At 47.8% G+C, this 15180-nt stretch overlaps 1 protein-coding gene across 1 annotated transcript in view; it reads right to left on the reverse strand.

Moving 5' to 3' along the window:
• The window catches only part of COL4A2 (collagen type IV alpha 2 chain), a 169918-nt gene that overhangs the window by 65655 nt on the left and 89083 nt on the right, over nucleotides 1–15180 (reverse strand). Inside the window, exons 5-6 of the mRNA XM_041731385.1 lie at nucleotides 1997–2131; nucleotides 1866–1910 (exon numbers count right to left, since the gene is read on the reverse strand). Of these exons, the coding sequence (XP_041587319.1) occupies nucleotides 1866–1910; nucleotides 1997–2131 (180 nt within the window). The remainder of the gene's footprint in view (nucleotides 1–1865; nucleotides 1911–1996; nucleotides 2132–15180) is intronic.

A 15180-nucleotide genomic window follows, 5' to 3' on the forward strand; every position in this document is an offset into this window, starting at 1 on the left:
AGTAAAGGCTTGCTTTTAAGGGGTCCTGAAAGCTGATCCTTCAAATTCGGCAGGAGAAAACATGTTCAGTAGATGTTCTGCTCACAATCTGTGGTGTTCTGTGATGCTTTTCTTACACTGAGGTCTTCACTCTTCTCCTGAATTATTTGTCTGCTGCTGGTCTTTCTTGCTCTCTTAGAATTGATCTAAGTCATTTGAAGTTATATATCAACCTGATGTTAGTTTGAGATGGTTCTTCAAAGAAAAATTTTAATTATATGGAGCTGATGGCTCATTTTGGCTCAACACCTGGTTAAATACAACTCTAAGATCTGACTGTATTTCACGTTTTATGTACAATTTCTAAACGGCTAAAATTAGCCTGGTCCTTCAACTTTACATTCCTGAGCTGCTTCGAGGTGGCGGGTGGCACTTTAGCTCACTTTTGTGCAGTTCTAGAGCTCTGTGGGTAGCGAGCGAGGCTGTGTTGCATGGAGATTCTGCAGAAACCTGTTGGTTCCATGCTCACTAGGATCACTCCCTCATGTGATGATACTTCCTCTCTAACTTGCAAAATATTTGCTCCTCTTGTTAAATGGGTATCAAGTGGAAAAACAAATTAAAATATGACTCAGATTAGTTACAATATTTTTCCATGAGATCACTCCATTTAAACTCAGATTTCAGCTTCCAGAAGACAAAACCAGTGGATGGCCCAAAGAGCTCAAAAGAGCAGTTTAAAAACGGGCGATTTAGTTTGAGGCAGTTGGTAGGAAAATATTTGCCTTGTTTACCCTTGGAAATCTACGGATTCTTCACCTCTGCCAATTTCTCGAGATCCTGACTGATGGGAAAGTGACTCCCTCGTCCACAGCTGTATGTTGTAACTGGTGCGTGTGAGCCTCCCCCATCCAGGTGATGCTCGGGGTCACCGCCACCCAGGCCTTAGGTCTCTGTGGGTGGCTTCCTCTCTTTAGCTGAGAGCTTCCTTCTCCTGGATGAGAGACGGGCTCTGGAGATCAATCATGGCCTCTTGGTGATGGGTCTCAGGCGCTCCCTCCCTCGCTCCCCTACAAGGCAGGGGTCCTGCTCATGGAGCCCTGGGAATGTATCTGTGTGTATGTGTGTGTCTGTGTGCACACCCATGTGTGCGCTAACAGGCTGACACAGGGCATGGGTATGTGAAGGGCCCAGACATGTGCATTTGGGTGAGGTTCCTAAAGCAGATGTCCTCCTCAGACTTCAGCAACGGTCAACCGCATGTGTGATAAACACATCTATCCCCATGGCCAGGATCTGCAGGAAGCAGACCCTGGGAAATCTGCTCACGGGTCCTTGTGAAGAAGGCTGTGAGTCAGGCGCTCTGTTTATTTTTGTATGCCACAAGAAGTAAAGTAAACTAGGTTAGAAAAACACATTTTATTGCATTTGGAGATTTTCTCATAGACAAACCCTGTCTTTTCTTCTTTGCATTTACATGTAGTTGACTTCAGAGAATTTGGGAAGTTGCACCAATGTTTGGCAGGGCTTGGTCACATCCATGTTCTCAGCTGCACTGCTCTATATTCAGGTTCCACCGAAATTTCCAGATCAGCTCTTATTGAGCATATCTGAGTAACACTTGAGCTTTTTATTACAAAACAATGTCCGGCTTCAGCAAAGTAGCCTGGATTCTGAAGCCAAGGCCAGAAGAACGTTTACAAAGGAAACAATCTGTCCAATATTTGACTGGACTCCAGGGGCAAAAGTATGCACAATATAGCCTTACCAGGCTCATGATATAAACAAAACAGGAGGTCTAGTTAGAGATGTTTCTGTAAGTCATAAGCCTATTGCTTTGCATGCATACACTGTTTTAAAAATCCTAACTGTATAAAAACACTTACGGGAATGCCGTCGGCACCTGGGAATCCAGAAACACCTCTCGCTCCCTGTAAAGAAGGCAAACAAACTTACTGAAGGCCAGGACACCCACTGCCCATTGCAAAAGTGGAGGGAGAACCAGCAGTCACCGTACCACGTCTCCTTTCGGTCCTGTGATCCCGGGTGACCCTCTTTCACCCTTGTCACCTTTGCGGCCCTGCAGTCCTGGGAATCCCTGCAGGCCCGGAGGCCCAGTGTATCCCTGGGGGCCCACTGGCCCTGGTTGGCCCTGCAGAAACAACAGAGTTCAATTACGATTGGTAACGACAGATGAGCATTTTTCATCGCGCTGCTTTTGAAACCACACTTTTCATTCTCAAAGAGCTATGTTCCGAGAACATTACATATAAACTTTCATCTCCTGCCACAGTTGCAACAGTGATTTCTGGCTTAAAGAAGTCCTAGAGTTTTTTTTAAAAAACAAAATTAAATGTGAGGAAAAGTCATCCCAAACTCAAGTGATGTTATTGTAAAATGCTAGTATTGGGCTGGGATGAAAAGATCCACTTTATTTGGCTTTTTGTTTTTTTTAAAGTGTTTTCAGCTAAAAAGAAAATTTCACACAAGTTTCTAAGATTTTATCTCTATCTCAATATAATGCATGTAACACATATAGAAATGTGGACTGCACCCCGGTATCAAATGATCCCCAGATGTTTAAGTGATCTCCCCTGTCTCCACACACACTACTTACGTACACAGGAGAATTACAGGTTTCTGCAGCCTATAAACATCTATGCCCATAGTCATTGGACATGGACGGTTATTATTAAAAAGTAAAAAGACAAAATGCTGAACCGGCAAGGATGTTGACAAATCGAGGCCCTGAGCCCTGTGCGTGGGAACGTGAGATGGTGCAGCTGATGGGGGGGCATATGGCAGTTCCTCCAAGAATGAGACAGAGAACTGCCCGATGATCCAGTAAATTCATTCTGGGGGTCCTCCTACTCCAACAAGCTGAAAGCAGAGACATGAACTGGTGTCTGTACACCTGTGTTTGCTGCAGCGTCTTCCCCAACAGCCAAAGAGTGGAAGCACAGTGCTCGCTGGAGGATGATGGATAAACAAGACAGGGTCTGTCTGTGCCAGGGACTATTTTTCACCTGGCCGAGGGCCGTAGGGGCCTCACCTCTGGGCTTTGTTACCATTCTTACGTTGTCCTCTACTTTTGGATGTGGGGGAAGAGGTGAAGAATTTCTCTGGGGTGGAAGATACACAATGGAGATTAAGGTGCCGTTGATGGATGGGATCTACCCCGAAGCGGGGGACCCCTGTCCTCCAACAAAGGGGAGATTTGAGAGGTCCCCTTGGGGCTTCCTCTGGGCCAAGGCCAGTTCTGGAGTCACTGGCTTCTCCAGCTCTACCCTCTACATGTTCCAGAGGGTCTAGTCAAGGCAGAAATCACCAAATACTGAGTCGGAGCACAAGCATGGTATGCAGTCTTTGAAGAACGTGGTAAAAGGGGACTGTGGCCCCTCGCTCGCCTCCTCTTCCTCCAGGACGGCTGTGTCGGAAGGTGGGCAGCCCGACCTCGGACACACGAATCCTCCACTCACCCCAGGCTAGTGCTCAGGGGCCTCAGCACGCAACATTTGCTGTGAGTTTGATTCTGACTTTTGTGGATTTCCCCCGGTTGTACTCAGTTTTGTCTGTGGCTAGTAGAATGTCACTGTCTTGTGACAACGTGGCAAGCCCCTAAGCCTTCAACTGCTCCTAATCGTAGTGAGGCCTGCAGCTTGTCCGTGTTTACAGTGAGCAGCCTTTGGGGGATAAATGCTGTTCATTAGCACCATCATTTCTACTGTCTATAAGTGGCGTCTCCATCTGGGGGGTTACCGCATGCAGCCGAGGAGGAGGGTGCATCTGCTTTCAATCAAAGCAGAACGTGTGTATCTTTGTGATGGAAACCCACAGTCTCCTTGTGCCCTCCTGGAGCTTTTCCTTGATTCCCTTTGATGGGAAAAGTGATCACGACATCATGTACTCACTTTCCTGCCATTGTCAGTGGACTTCTTTTTAGTCTTTGTTTCTTGGATGGGAAGTCTGGCTTTGGGAATAAAACGAGTCTTTCCTTTTCTGGAGCAGGCTGTCACTGCGAAGTTCCCATAAAACCAGCCATTTTAAAGTGGCTCCCAGCACATTCACAATGTGCTATCCACCAGCTCTCTCTGGTTCTGAAACATTTCCATCGCCCCATACCCACTGAGCAGTCACTCCCTACCACCCTGCCCTAGCCCCTGGTCCCTTAACCAGACTGGTATCTGCTCTGGGTGTTGATGGGATCTATCCATTCTGGGTATTTCAAGCATCTGGAGTCATATGTAGGTTATGTGACCTGTGGTGCCTGACTTCTTCCACTTCACACAACATTTTTGAGGTTCTCCTGTGTGGTAGCACCAAACAGTACTTGATTCACTTTCATGTCTGGACCACATTCGGTGGATGCATGACCACAATTTGTCCATCCATCCATTAATGAACACTGGGGGTGTTTGCACCATAGCGTTGCTGTGAATAGTGCCACGGTGGATACGCACACACCTGTTGAATTGAGTACCTCTTCTCAACTCTCCTGGGTATAAACTTAGGAATGGAATTGCCATCTCTTTGGGCAATTCTGTTTAACTCTTTGAGGAGCCGCCATGTTGGTTTCCACGGTGGCCTCACCATGTGCCTTCCCAGCAGCAATGTGTGGGAGTTCCTGATTTCTCCACAACCTTGCTAGCACTTGTTATTTTCCATTTTTTAAAAATTACAGCCCTCGTAGTGGGTGTGAGGGTGGTGTCATTCTGAAGAGATTATCTTGAGCTTCTCACAGATGGAACATTTCACAAATTCCATCCAGCTTCCGCCCTGGGGAGGGCCAGGAAGAGTCTGGAGAGACTCTGAATTAGCCCTTAGTCCCCAGGGACTAGACCCTCGCTCTTGCCCACGGGGCACGCCCCGCGCTGCTAGGGCTAGATGGGCATTGACGTCAAGGTCTAAGACCTGGCTGTGTTTCAGCAGTCAGCCCTGAGATTTCCCCGAGGATATCCTGTCCGCCAGGGCATCTAGTGTGATTGTAATGAGAGGCTGGAATGACCAGGTAATGAAAAGGATCTTCCTTTGTGCTAATGACCTTCAACTTCCATCCTTGGTGGAAAAGTCACAGTAGGAAAACTTGTTTCCATATCTTCCCGTCCTTCTATTGGAAGTGATATTGAAAACAAAAATTACCCCAGACAGAGTTGGATTTTAGTTTGGATGACTTTGCACAAATCTCAAAAGCTCCTAAGATTCTTGCAATTTACTTGATAAATGTATTTCCACAAAATATTTGTTAAAAGCCAGCAGACACTGAGGAGAGAGTATGTGATCCCCACCCACCAGACAATCTGATTCATATCCATGTGTTCCTTGCTGAGAAACAGGACAAAGATAAGCATCATTTAACTGTGCATCTTCTGGGATGAAGCACTGTTACAGGTTTTCAAAAACTGCTTATCTCATTTCATACCCCCTGCTGAATGCATGACTGACTATCACCCCCAAAAAGCCAACTGTCATGCAGTTAGATCTGGGATAGGGTGATCCCAAAGCCTTCCACCTGCCATTACACTGCTGCTGTTCAGAGTGAGGTCCGGTAGCTGTGTCAGCAACACCTGGGAGCCCATGAGAAATGCAGAGTCTTAGGCTGGCCCAGACCCACCCCTGCCGAGGTGTAGTGAACACCATCTCCAGGAGTTACTCTGTGCAGCAGAGTGTGAGGCTCACTGCCCCATACCACCCTCCTTCCCTTCCTGATGTTCCCATAGCAGGACTGGTATCTTTTTTTTTTTTTTTTTTAAAGATTTTATTTGTTTATTCATGAGAGACACACACAGAGAGGCAGAGACACGGGCAGAGGGAGAAGTAGGCTCCATGCAAGAAGCCTGATGTGGGACTCGATCCCAGGTCTCCAGGATCAGGCCCTGGGCCGAAAGCAGCACTAAACTGCTGAGCCACCTGGGCTGCCCAGGACTGGTATCTTTTAATAAAAATCTCAAGCATGAAGGAGGATTTTAGAAGAAAGGTTGAGCTTACGGCATCAGGCAAAGGAAAATCTAATAGTTATGTTTGCTAAGGACTATTCCTAACTAAATGTTCATGGTCTTATGCTCCAGTGCTGTCTGCAACAGGCCAGAGTAAACTTTGATCCCTGTGAGGATGGATGGCTGCTCCCTGTCTCTCCCTTCTTCAAATCACTGGTGAAGTATGTATGGGATCCAGGATCAGCTTTGGAACCTCAAGCCTGAAAAGGCGGATAGAATGAGTCCAGACTTGAATACACATTGCTTAAATACCACAGCGGTGGACAGAATGCTCTTAAAGTCCTGACACACTTACTAGTTTTCCTGAACTTGGAAGTTTCACTTCTGAGAAAAGGTAGGATTGCATCAACTGGGAGCACCAGTGGATAACTCTGGGCCTTCAGACACTGACATGAAGGAGCGGGACTGGTGAGCAGTGGGGGCCCCACAAGGGTCACCTCCCATCCCACCACCCCAAGGAGTGCCTGTTTCCATCCAGAGCTTATTATCCGTACAGTTCTCGGTGGGCAGGAGCGCCAGAAGAGCTTCCTTTTCCAGGGACGGATAAAGAGAAGTGTTTCCAAGGATAAAACCTGCTTCACTGCACATCAGGATTTTAAATTTACAGTACAGTATTTTCCTGGTAAAATAAGAATAAACCTTTCATGACTTACTGGCCAACATGTGAATAGTAGGAAATCCCTTCTCTTTCTGAAGTTTGCTCTTCCTGTCTTGCCTTTTATGGGCAGTGGGTCCCAGCAGACACCCCATATCCTCTCCAGTCCCCTGGGCAGCCCCTCCCTTCCTCGGCTTTTGGCAGTGGATTCCAGGCCTTCTCGGCCCTCCAGAGGCTGCCCTTCTTGGTGACCCTCTGGGGATTCCAGCCCAAGTCCCAGCTCGTTAGAAAATACATAAAAATGGCCCAGAAGCTGGGAAGGACTACTTTTTCGGATCCAAAAAAACCAATTCCTTCACTAAAACTTGGAATCTACTGTTCTTAGGGGGACAATCATTACCATTTGTGAGCATTTTTTTTTTTTTTTGGATGAGCCTGGCAGGATGAACGGACATTGTATTCCAAGCTAATAATAACGTGGACTTATTTTCACAGTCCCCAACCTGTACAGTAACACACAGCTAGCAATGGGCAGCTGCCTAATCCACACAGAGCTCCTGCTAAATCTGCCACCTTTTGTCTATAGCTTCTTATTTAATATAACATAACATCAGCCTTGCCACGAGTACTGTTCCAAAAGAAGGGTTCCACCTATCTGGGGTAGAATCATACTGGCTTTAGAATTCCTGCTTTCCAAAATTATTTGCCATAGACTGTAGCACCAGCATCTATGCAAAGGGAACACATCCATGTGTAAGGAAACAAACCTTGACCCTTGCCTTACTCCAGGTACAAAAGTGTGGTCACAATGGGTCCTGTGCCTGGACCTATGAGCTAAAATCTGATGTTTCTAAAGGAAAACACAGGGAAGAGTCTTGGTGACTTTGGGTTAGGCCAACATTTCCAGATGAGACACAAAGATCACGAGCCATGAAAGAAAAAAAACTGAAAACACAGGAGGGTTTGATCTTAAAGATACTGTCAAGAAATAAGGAGCAGGCCTCTGATTGGGGAGCATATTTCTAGAACACATAACCGATACATGATTTTTATCCAGAATACAGACATAATGCCTAGAAATCAAGAATGAGAGAAAACCCAAATGAGATCTCAAGAGACCCTTGCTCAGAGAAGGTGAGCAGATGGAAACCAAGTGCACAGAAGCTGGTCTGCACTGCTGGTCACCAGGTAGGTCTGAGGTAAGACAACCGCAGCCCTGGGGTGGTGGGTCACACAGGCAGACCACCCTGGGTCCTGCGGGGTCCTGCGGGGGGGTTCAGAGGAGTCTGCTGGTGCAGATGCAGAGTGGGGCAGCCCTTCTGGAAAAGCGTGATCGTTTTTTATAAAGTTAAACATATGTCCTATAGGTAACTGTTCATAATGGCTCGATTTATTTTAGCTAAAACCCAGAAAGAATCTGAATGTCCATTGGCTGATGAGTGGACAAACTGGTATGTTCATAAAGTGGAACGCCACTTAGCAATACCCAACCCTAACCCCATGTACACAATAGTGAGGACAGGTCTGGAGGGAAGCACATACCGCCTGTCCTGTTGAGAGGATGCTATTACACTATCTGACTTATGCAACATTCTCGAGAAGGCAAAACCAAGGACGGGACCTAGAGCAGTGGTGGCCAGGGGTAGAGGTGGAGGGAGGGGACAGATGGAGGCTTTGTGGGGGCCACAAATCTGTTTTATATCTCGATTCTGGTGGTTGTTACATAGCTGTACTCATTTGTCAGTATTCACTGAGTTCCATGTAAAAAATACATGATAATATTAACCTAAAAACAAATGAACAAACAGAAAAGGAGTCTGATAAAGGCAGAGATTAAGAAGACAAGGCCTGGTGTTCACAGGCATGTCGCATTTGACCAAGTCCTTCTGGTACATCCTTATAAGTGAATTTACAAGACAGATAATTTGCAAAGGAAGAAGAGTGGACACTTAAAATGCCTTATTAGAAAAACTTAGCCAAATGCCATTTAAAAATGTCTGCTAGGGAAATGAAAAAAAAAAAAAAAACCCACAGAAACTAAGGCCTCGTCTGGAGTCTGTGTCTGGAATCTGGTCTGTGGAGCGCGGGGTGGACAGAAAGAGAGCCGTCCAGCGCTCAGCCCACCCAGCTGCAGAACCAGAAGCTGGTCAGGCTGAAATGAGGTTCAGGAGTCAAAGACAAGTCCAGGATGTCCCTGGCTTCCAGAACACACAGTCTTCATAAAGAACAAAACCAGAGTCCCCACCGGTACTTGTAAGACACTGCCGTGCTGTTTTACCTGAAATGATTTGACTTAGACGGATACACATTTTATTTTTATTTATTTTTTTTTTGGATACACATTTTAAAGTGGAGAAACGCTGGATCATCTCTTGTTCCCGACCCATAGGAGCAAAACTTCTGGAAACTCTGTTCCTTATTCTAAAAATAGGCAGCACATGGGCCATCACACTTGAGGGCTTTTACCCCAATGTGAGGCCATGCTTTTTATGGTCTGAGTGTGATTTTGCCTGGCATATGTTGGAAAAGTCGATCTTCTGGGAAAGTCTTCCCCTGCTTGCAGCAATGAATACATTTCATTTGTCTAAACGCGATTGCTTGCCCAACACACGGACATGATTTCCCAAGGCTCTGGTCTTCCAAGAAGACACAGAGCATGTGTGGTTGAGCCGAGGGCCCGGGGGAGCATGGACGGCAGCCGAGGACGGGCTGGAGGAGCAGGTTCTAGGGGGATCGGCTTCCCAGAGGCAGCAAACTCTCTTTCTAACTGGCACAGAATACAATATTAATGCTCAGAGTATCCTCACCAAGTGGCCTTTCTATCCTCACGAGTTTGTGACACAAGGGCTTCCAGCTACACTTACAGATCAGAAAGCGACAGCCAGAGAAGGAGGCGATTCTGGAGTTACCAAATCATGCAACCATAGGTAATTAAAACGGTTAGCTGTGCACACATGCCCCGTTGGTGGCAGGCCACTCATCTGCGTGTGTCATCTGCACCTGCCAATCCCTCACTAGTCTCCTCCGATTACACTCCTAGTGATGTATGTAGGCCCTGTGAGTTTCTGTCCTTGCCCCGTGATGGACCACCAGCCCCCGGAATGCTGCCTGAAGATGGGGGAGCCGCAGGAAACACACATGTCTGGGGCCTTCAGATGCCCAGCTCTCCGCTGAGGTTATTAACCAGGCCAGCAGGCGTGCACAGCGCCTTTTTGGAGTCATTGGCACAGACCAGGAACAGAACCAGCAGTTATATCCACTTTGCATTTAGACTAAACAGTCACATGAAAGAAAACTATTCTTGAGGTTGGCATTATACTGAGCTGGTCTGTTAGGAAAAAAAAAATTTGGCCAACAAAGGGAAAGAGGTTAAAAGTAAGGGAGGGTTTCAACTTGGTGTGGCACACGGTTTTTTAAAAAAAAATTTCCTGTTAATCTTTATTTGAAATGTCCCCAAATAGGACAAGTTTGAAAGAGAGCTCCACACTTTCTGTCCTCAGAAGGGGTGATACCTCCCCTTTCACCTCCTCCTCATTCCCTGGCTTTGACCTACTTGCCTGTTATTTTGTTTTTGTGAGGTGATATACCATTTCCATTTCTTTAAAAGTTTATTTATACATTTACAGTACAGCCCGTGGTTTCGGTGCAAGGTTGTGTGAGTTCTACGCACTCAGAGCCCCTTGCCAGGGCCCCCTGTATTCCTCCTTGGCCTCAGGCAGCCTCAGCTCCCCCTCCAGCTTGCTTCTGCCTCTTTCAGATGATCGTGCAAGTGGGACCCCACAGTGGCATGTCCTGCGGCAAATCTGGCTTCTTTCAGCCACATGTCTCATTGGTGGCTCGCCCACCCTGCTGTTCACCCAGTTGCTCCTTCTGGTCACCGGCGAGTGTTGTGTCCCAGCCCACTACCACGATTTCTTTACCCATTCGCTCACTGCAGGACACCTGGATTACCTCTGGTTTATGGGCATGTGTATTGGGCCACTATAAACACTCAAGTATGGTTTTTTGGTCCAGGCACATTTTTGTAAATACCCAAGAACAGGATTACCGGGTCAGACGGTAAGAGTCTGTTTAATTCTATCAGCAAGTTGCAGAACTGTTTTCCAGACTGGCTGGAACACTAGGAGCCAACACGGCTCACAAGCAGGGACTCCAAGGGGTAACATCTGATGTGGCCGGCCCATGCTTGAGCCTCTGCAGAGGCAGGGAGAAAGTTAGTAAAAACACAGAAACGTGAGTATACAGAAACGCAAGAGAAACTCAGCTCCAAAGTTCCCACCTATGGTATGGATTTCATTTTATTTTGGGTAAAAGATATTGTACAAAATGTCTGTCTTTCGGGTCCAGGAGCATTGGCCTCATTCTCTTGGAAGATTCTCCTAGGAAGCGACAGTCATTTCAGGTTAGACCAGCAACATGTCACTTTCCAGACTTGCATCTCTGTTTCTCCACCAATTACCACCTATTGTTTTCCTGAAGGCTTCATAAAATATCCAATTCAGAAGGCCCCGCAGAAAGCATCTGGAGCAGGTCCTCAGGGAGGCTGCATTCTGGCACCTGGAGCTCATTAGCACGCAGGGTCCTCAGGCCGCCCCAGACCCATTGAATTGAATTGGCATCTCCACAGGATCCAGTGATTGGGGTGTGCTTTGGAGCTTGAGAAAATCACCCTGGGTGTGGTCTCTGCCCCAGGACCGGTCTTGGCTGGCTGCCAAAGCATCAGTTAAGGGAAGTCTCAAACCTCAAGCATTTCTAGTCTAGCAGTTTTGGGGTGGGGAGGAAGAGTCTGGAAATCCATATCTTTGACAATGTCCCCAAGCAACTCAGATGCACAGCCAGGGTTGGGATCCAGGGAACAAATCTAATTCCCACACAGGACTGGAGAGGTAGCAGCCCAGGGAGGTGAAGGGTCTTACCCACAGCTCTGTGGACCCTCCACCCAGTAGCGCTTCACAGCATCCTTGTGATGGTGCTCTCGGGGTTCCTGCTGTGGCCAGGGGACTCCCACTACTGACCCTTGGAGGCCTTGCTTATGTTTGTCAACTGAATGTACAAGGCTTCTAAGATCTTTAGTTTTAAGACCCAAGGCTTGCTCCCTGGCCCCCTTGTAAGAGGACTGAGTGAAGCTCCTCATGGTAGATGGCAACTGCAGCCCAGCAAGGTGCCTTAGGATGAAATCTTCCTGTATTTTCAGCCTTTATATTTTCACTTCCAGGGTCGTTAGAGAAGCAAATCCCTGAAGGCCAGGAATCTTATTCCAGTGACTTAAAAAAACCCACAGCAGGCTCACTTGGGTTGCTTTGGGTCTGACGGAACTCCTACATCCAGTCCTCAGAGACGCCTCGGATCCTGTCCTGAAAGCCCTGCTGCTCCTTTCAGAGGAGTTAGGCTCAGAGAGTGCCAGAGCTGACAGCTCCACAGGGCACGGCACAGTTTGGGCCACTTCTTTTTACTTCTTGTCACAGTTTCTTTTCTGAAAAAAAAATCATTTCATTCTAACAAAATGACATCCCTCACCTTTTAAAGCCCAGCTAACCTACCTGAGCTAAGTCTTCAGAAGCTTTAAGAGAAGCAACTATGTTTCATGTGTATTTTGTGAGGAGAAGTTGCAAGTGGTACCATTGGATGCTGGGCTTGCATCACCGCTGTGAGCAGTGTCCCATCCAGAGGCCTGAGTAAGCCTGAAAGGCAGCTGCTTCATCTGATTCGTCACTCGAGTCACACGGGCAGGGCGCCTGAGTGAGGAGTGACGTAGGATACTGCCTGCCAAGAGGCATGACCGACATTCCCAACGCCAACGGCCTTTACCTATGGGTGTTGGGAAAGGGCCTTCTTCTATTTTATGTTTTTATTTTTTTTTAAAAAATTATTTATTTAGTCATGAGAGACACACACACAGAGGCAGAGACACAGGCAGAGGGAGAAGCTCCCCTGTGGGGAGTCTGATGCAGGACTCGATCCCAGGATCCCAGGATCATGATCTGAGTATACAGAAACAAAGGCAGATGCTCAACCACTGAGCCACCCAGGTGCCCTGGCCTTTTGCTTTTAGACCCTTTTTGGGTCATTATAAGGAGTTCATGATTTCTGGGGCACTTGTGAAGCACAGCACCAGAGGGTTATACTGTGGAGAGCTGTCACTGTCTGGTTCTGAGTCCCAGCATGCCAAAGCATGTCACCTCTGGCCTTAGATCTTTGCCTTGCTCCACACCGGCCCTTGGCAGATCACTGATTACAGGTCCTGCTGGGTGATCTGGTTTTACCTGTCTGCAGGGTCAGGGAGGGTACTGCCCAGGCCTCTAGCATGGATCCCAAATGGAGACCACCCAGGCTGGTGGGAAGGGGCAGCAGCCTGGTCAAAACTGCAGGATCTGACAGATAAAGAATGTCATCTGTTGGAGTCAAGAGCTAGGACACAGGCCAGGGATTTGGAATGCCAGGACTCCCTCCTCCAGGGGTTCAGCTCTGGTCATTTTTGAGCCAGGCCGTCTAAGGACAGCCGTGGGTGATAAGCTGAATATGCTCAAACCATTTTGCACAAGGGCTGTGACTCAGGATTAGTAAAGGTTATGGGGGGAAAGGGTGAGTTTGCCAATGCGGGTCTGTGAAAAGCTGTAAGAGGAAGGTTTTCAACGCTTACTGAACATTTCTGTTTTAGAATAAAAATTTAACTTTACATGAGCAGGAGACACCTCATTGCCTTTTGTACCAGCAGGCCAGGGGCCCCTGCGGTTCTCATGGCCAGCACGGGGTGGCGCTCACTTGCGCTCCTGGGGAGCCAGACCCCGCCCCACTTCCGACCTCAGACTTGCTGCTTCCCAGATTCTGTGACTGTTTTAGGTTACCATGACCCCCCTCCTTGGAACAAAGGGCAGGTCCCTCGTTTGTCACGGGGAGCGAACTTCCTATGGGGACAATTCTGATGAAAATTTTCATCGCAGAATTCCAATGGTGTCTAAAGATGTATCAAATTCTGTTTTTCTTTTCACAGGGTAGCTGAGCTAACAGCAATTAATTGTTTCATAATTCCCTTCCCTTTTGACTTGCCCAGAGGAAGGTATCCTAAGAAGATAGAGATTCTGGAGGACCCAACAGACCCAGACCCAGGGCAGAGTTCCAAGAGGTGGATCCTGACACTTTTAGACCTGAGAGTGTTCACAGCGTGGAGCATCCTCCCACAGCAAAGGGACTGCATGCCCACAAACCCTCAGTGGGGCAGGTAGTGCTCCCATGGCAGTCTTGAGGGTGAGGGTGAGGCAAGGGGTGGGCGGGCCGCTCGGCTGGCTTGAGGAGGGACCGGGCCTATAGCTGCACCTATGAACTCCCCTGGAGTAACAGATATGACTTTGGACTCTGAACACGTCTCTTTCATGGATCTGCACGAGACTACAGTTAAGCCAAAGGCAACGGACAAATTGATAGAAATAAGCAGATGGGTGCCTGGGGTTCATGCCGACCCAACAAAACAGAGCCAGTCACAAGCCTGGGGTGATGATCTAAGAACCTGCTCCTCTCTGTAACCCAATGCTGCTCAATTGTGGCCATTTCATGGCTCATTAATCCCCCTCCTGCTAGAAAGTGACCTGGGCAGAAAGAGAAGGTGAAACTCAAACAAATCACTTCTGTTACTTTTTAGCAACTCTGGTCAAAAGGTATGCAAGGGGGGCTGGGGACTGCAGGATGCTGGGTGGCAATGTCAGGACATCAGGACCCCTGAGTGGGGCAGGTGGATGGATCTCAAGACCGTACTCTCTTCAGCGTCCTTGGACAGATCTGCTATTGGGGGAAGACCATGCCAGTGGGCTTCTCAATGGATGAGGAGGTTTTCTTATGGTAAGAAGACTAAATCATTAAGCATTTCCCAGATAAAGGGTTAGCTGGACCTTTGAGAATGAGTTTTCAGATACAGTGAAGTTGCTGGAAAATCAAGTGTACTCCTCTTGCAAGAGCAGTTTCCTTGAGGAGAAGGCTGTCATGGCCACAAAGACTGGGTGACTTCACGGAACCCAAACCAGGAAAACCAGGCCATGCACTGCCACCACTGTTTCTGATGGGTGGCAGGCTCCTCTGGATGGAGGAGGAGACCACATCACAGCTGGTGGCTACAAAATAAAAAGGTATGAAAGTGACTTCTAATCGGATGTTGCAGAGAGAATGGTAACTGTTTCTAAGAGCAAGCGTGAGAGGAAGGAACCCCTGAAAGATGGGAGAGGTGCTGAAGGAGACACAGGGAGACATGGGCAGAGACTCACGACCGGAGGCAGGCTTCTGGAAACAGGAGGACCGGATGTCAGCACCAGAGGCAGAAGTCTATGCATCAAGTGTGTGGGAGCTTCCATGGTCCCTAACCATGAGGGGCTGTCCAGGCAGGAGGTAGTCTATCAACTGGCCAGGTTATATGTGTGAGAGCTGGAGGATGCCCAGGATGTCAGGAGCACGTTAGGGCACCTCCACACATGTTTATCCATGGACACGTGGAATTACAAGCTTACAAACATCTCCTAGAGAAACTCGTTACCTAACTTTGGGCCCCAAGTGGTCTGGACCAGGTAAACGGCTGGTTGGTGGGGGAGTGGCCTGCCACCTTCTCATCCGCTAATTTTTCACATTCCA

This window comes from Vulpes lagopus, chromosome 16 (genome assembly GCF_018345385.1).
Source record: "Vulpes lagopus strain Blue_001 chromosome 16, ASM1834538v1, whole genome shotgun sequence".
NCBI lineage: Eukaryota > Metazoa > Chordata > Mammalia > Carnivora > Canidae > Vulpes > Vulpes lagopus.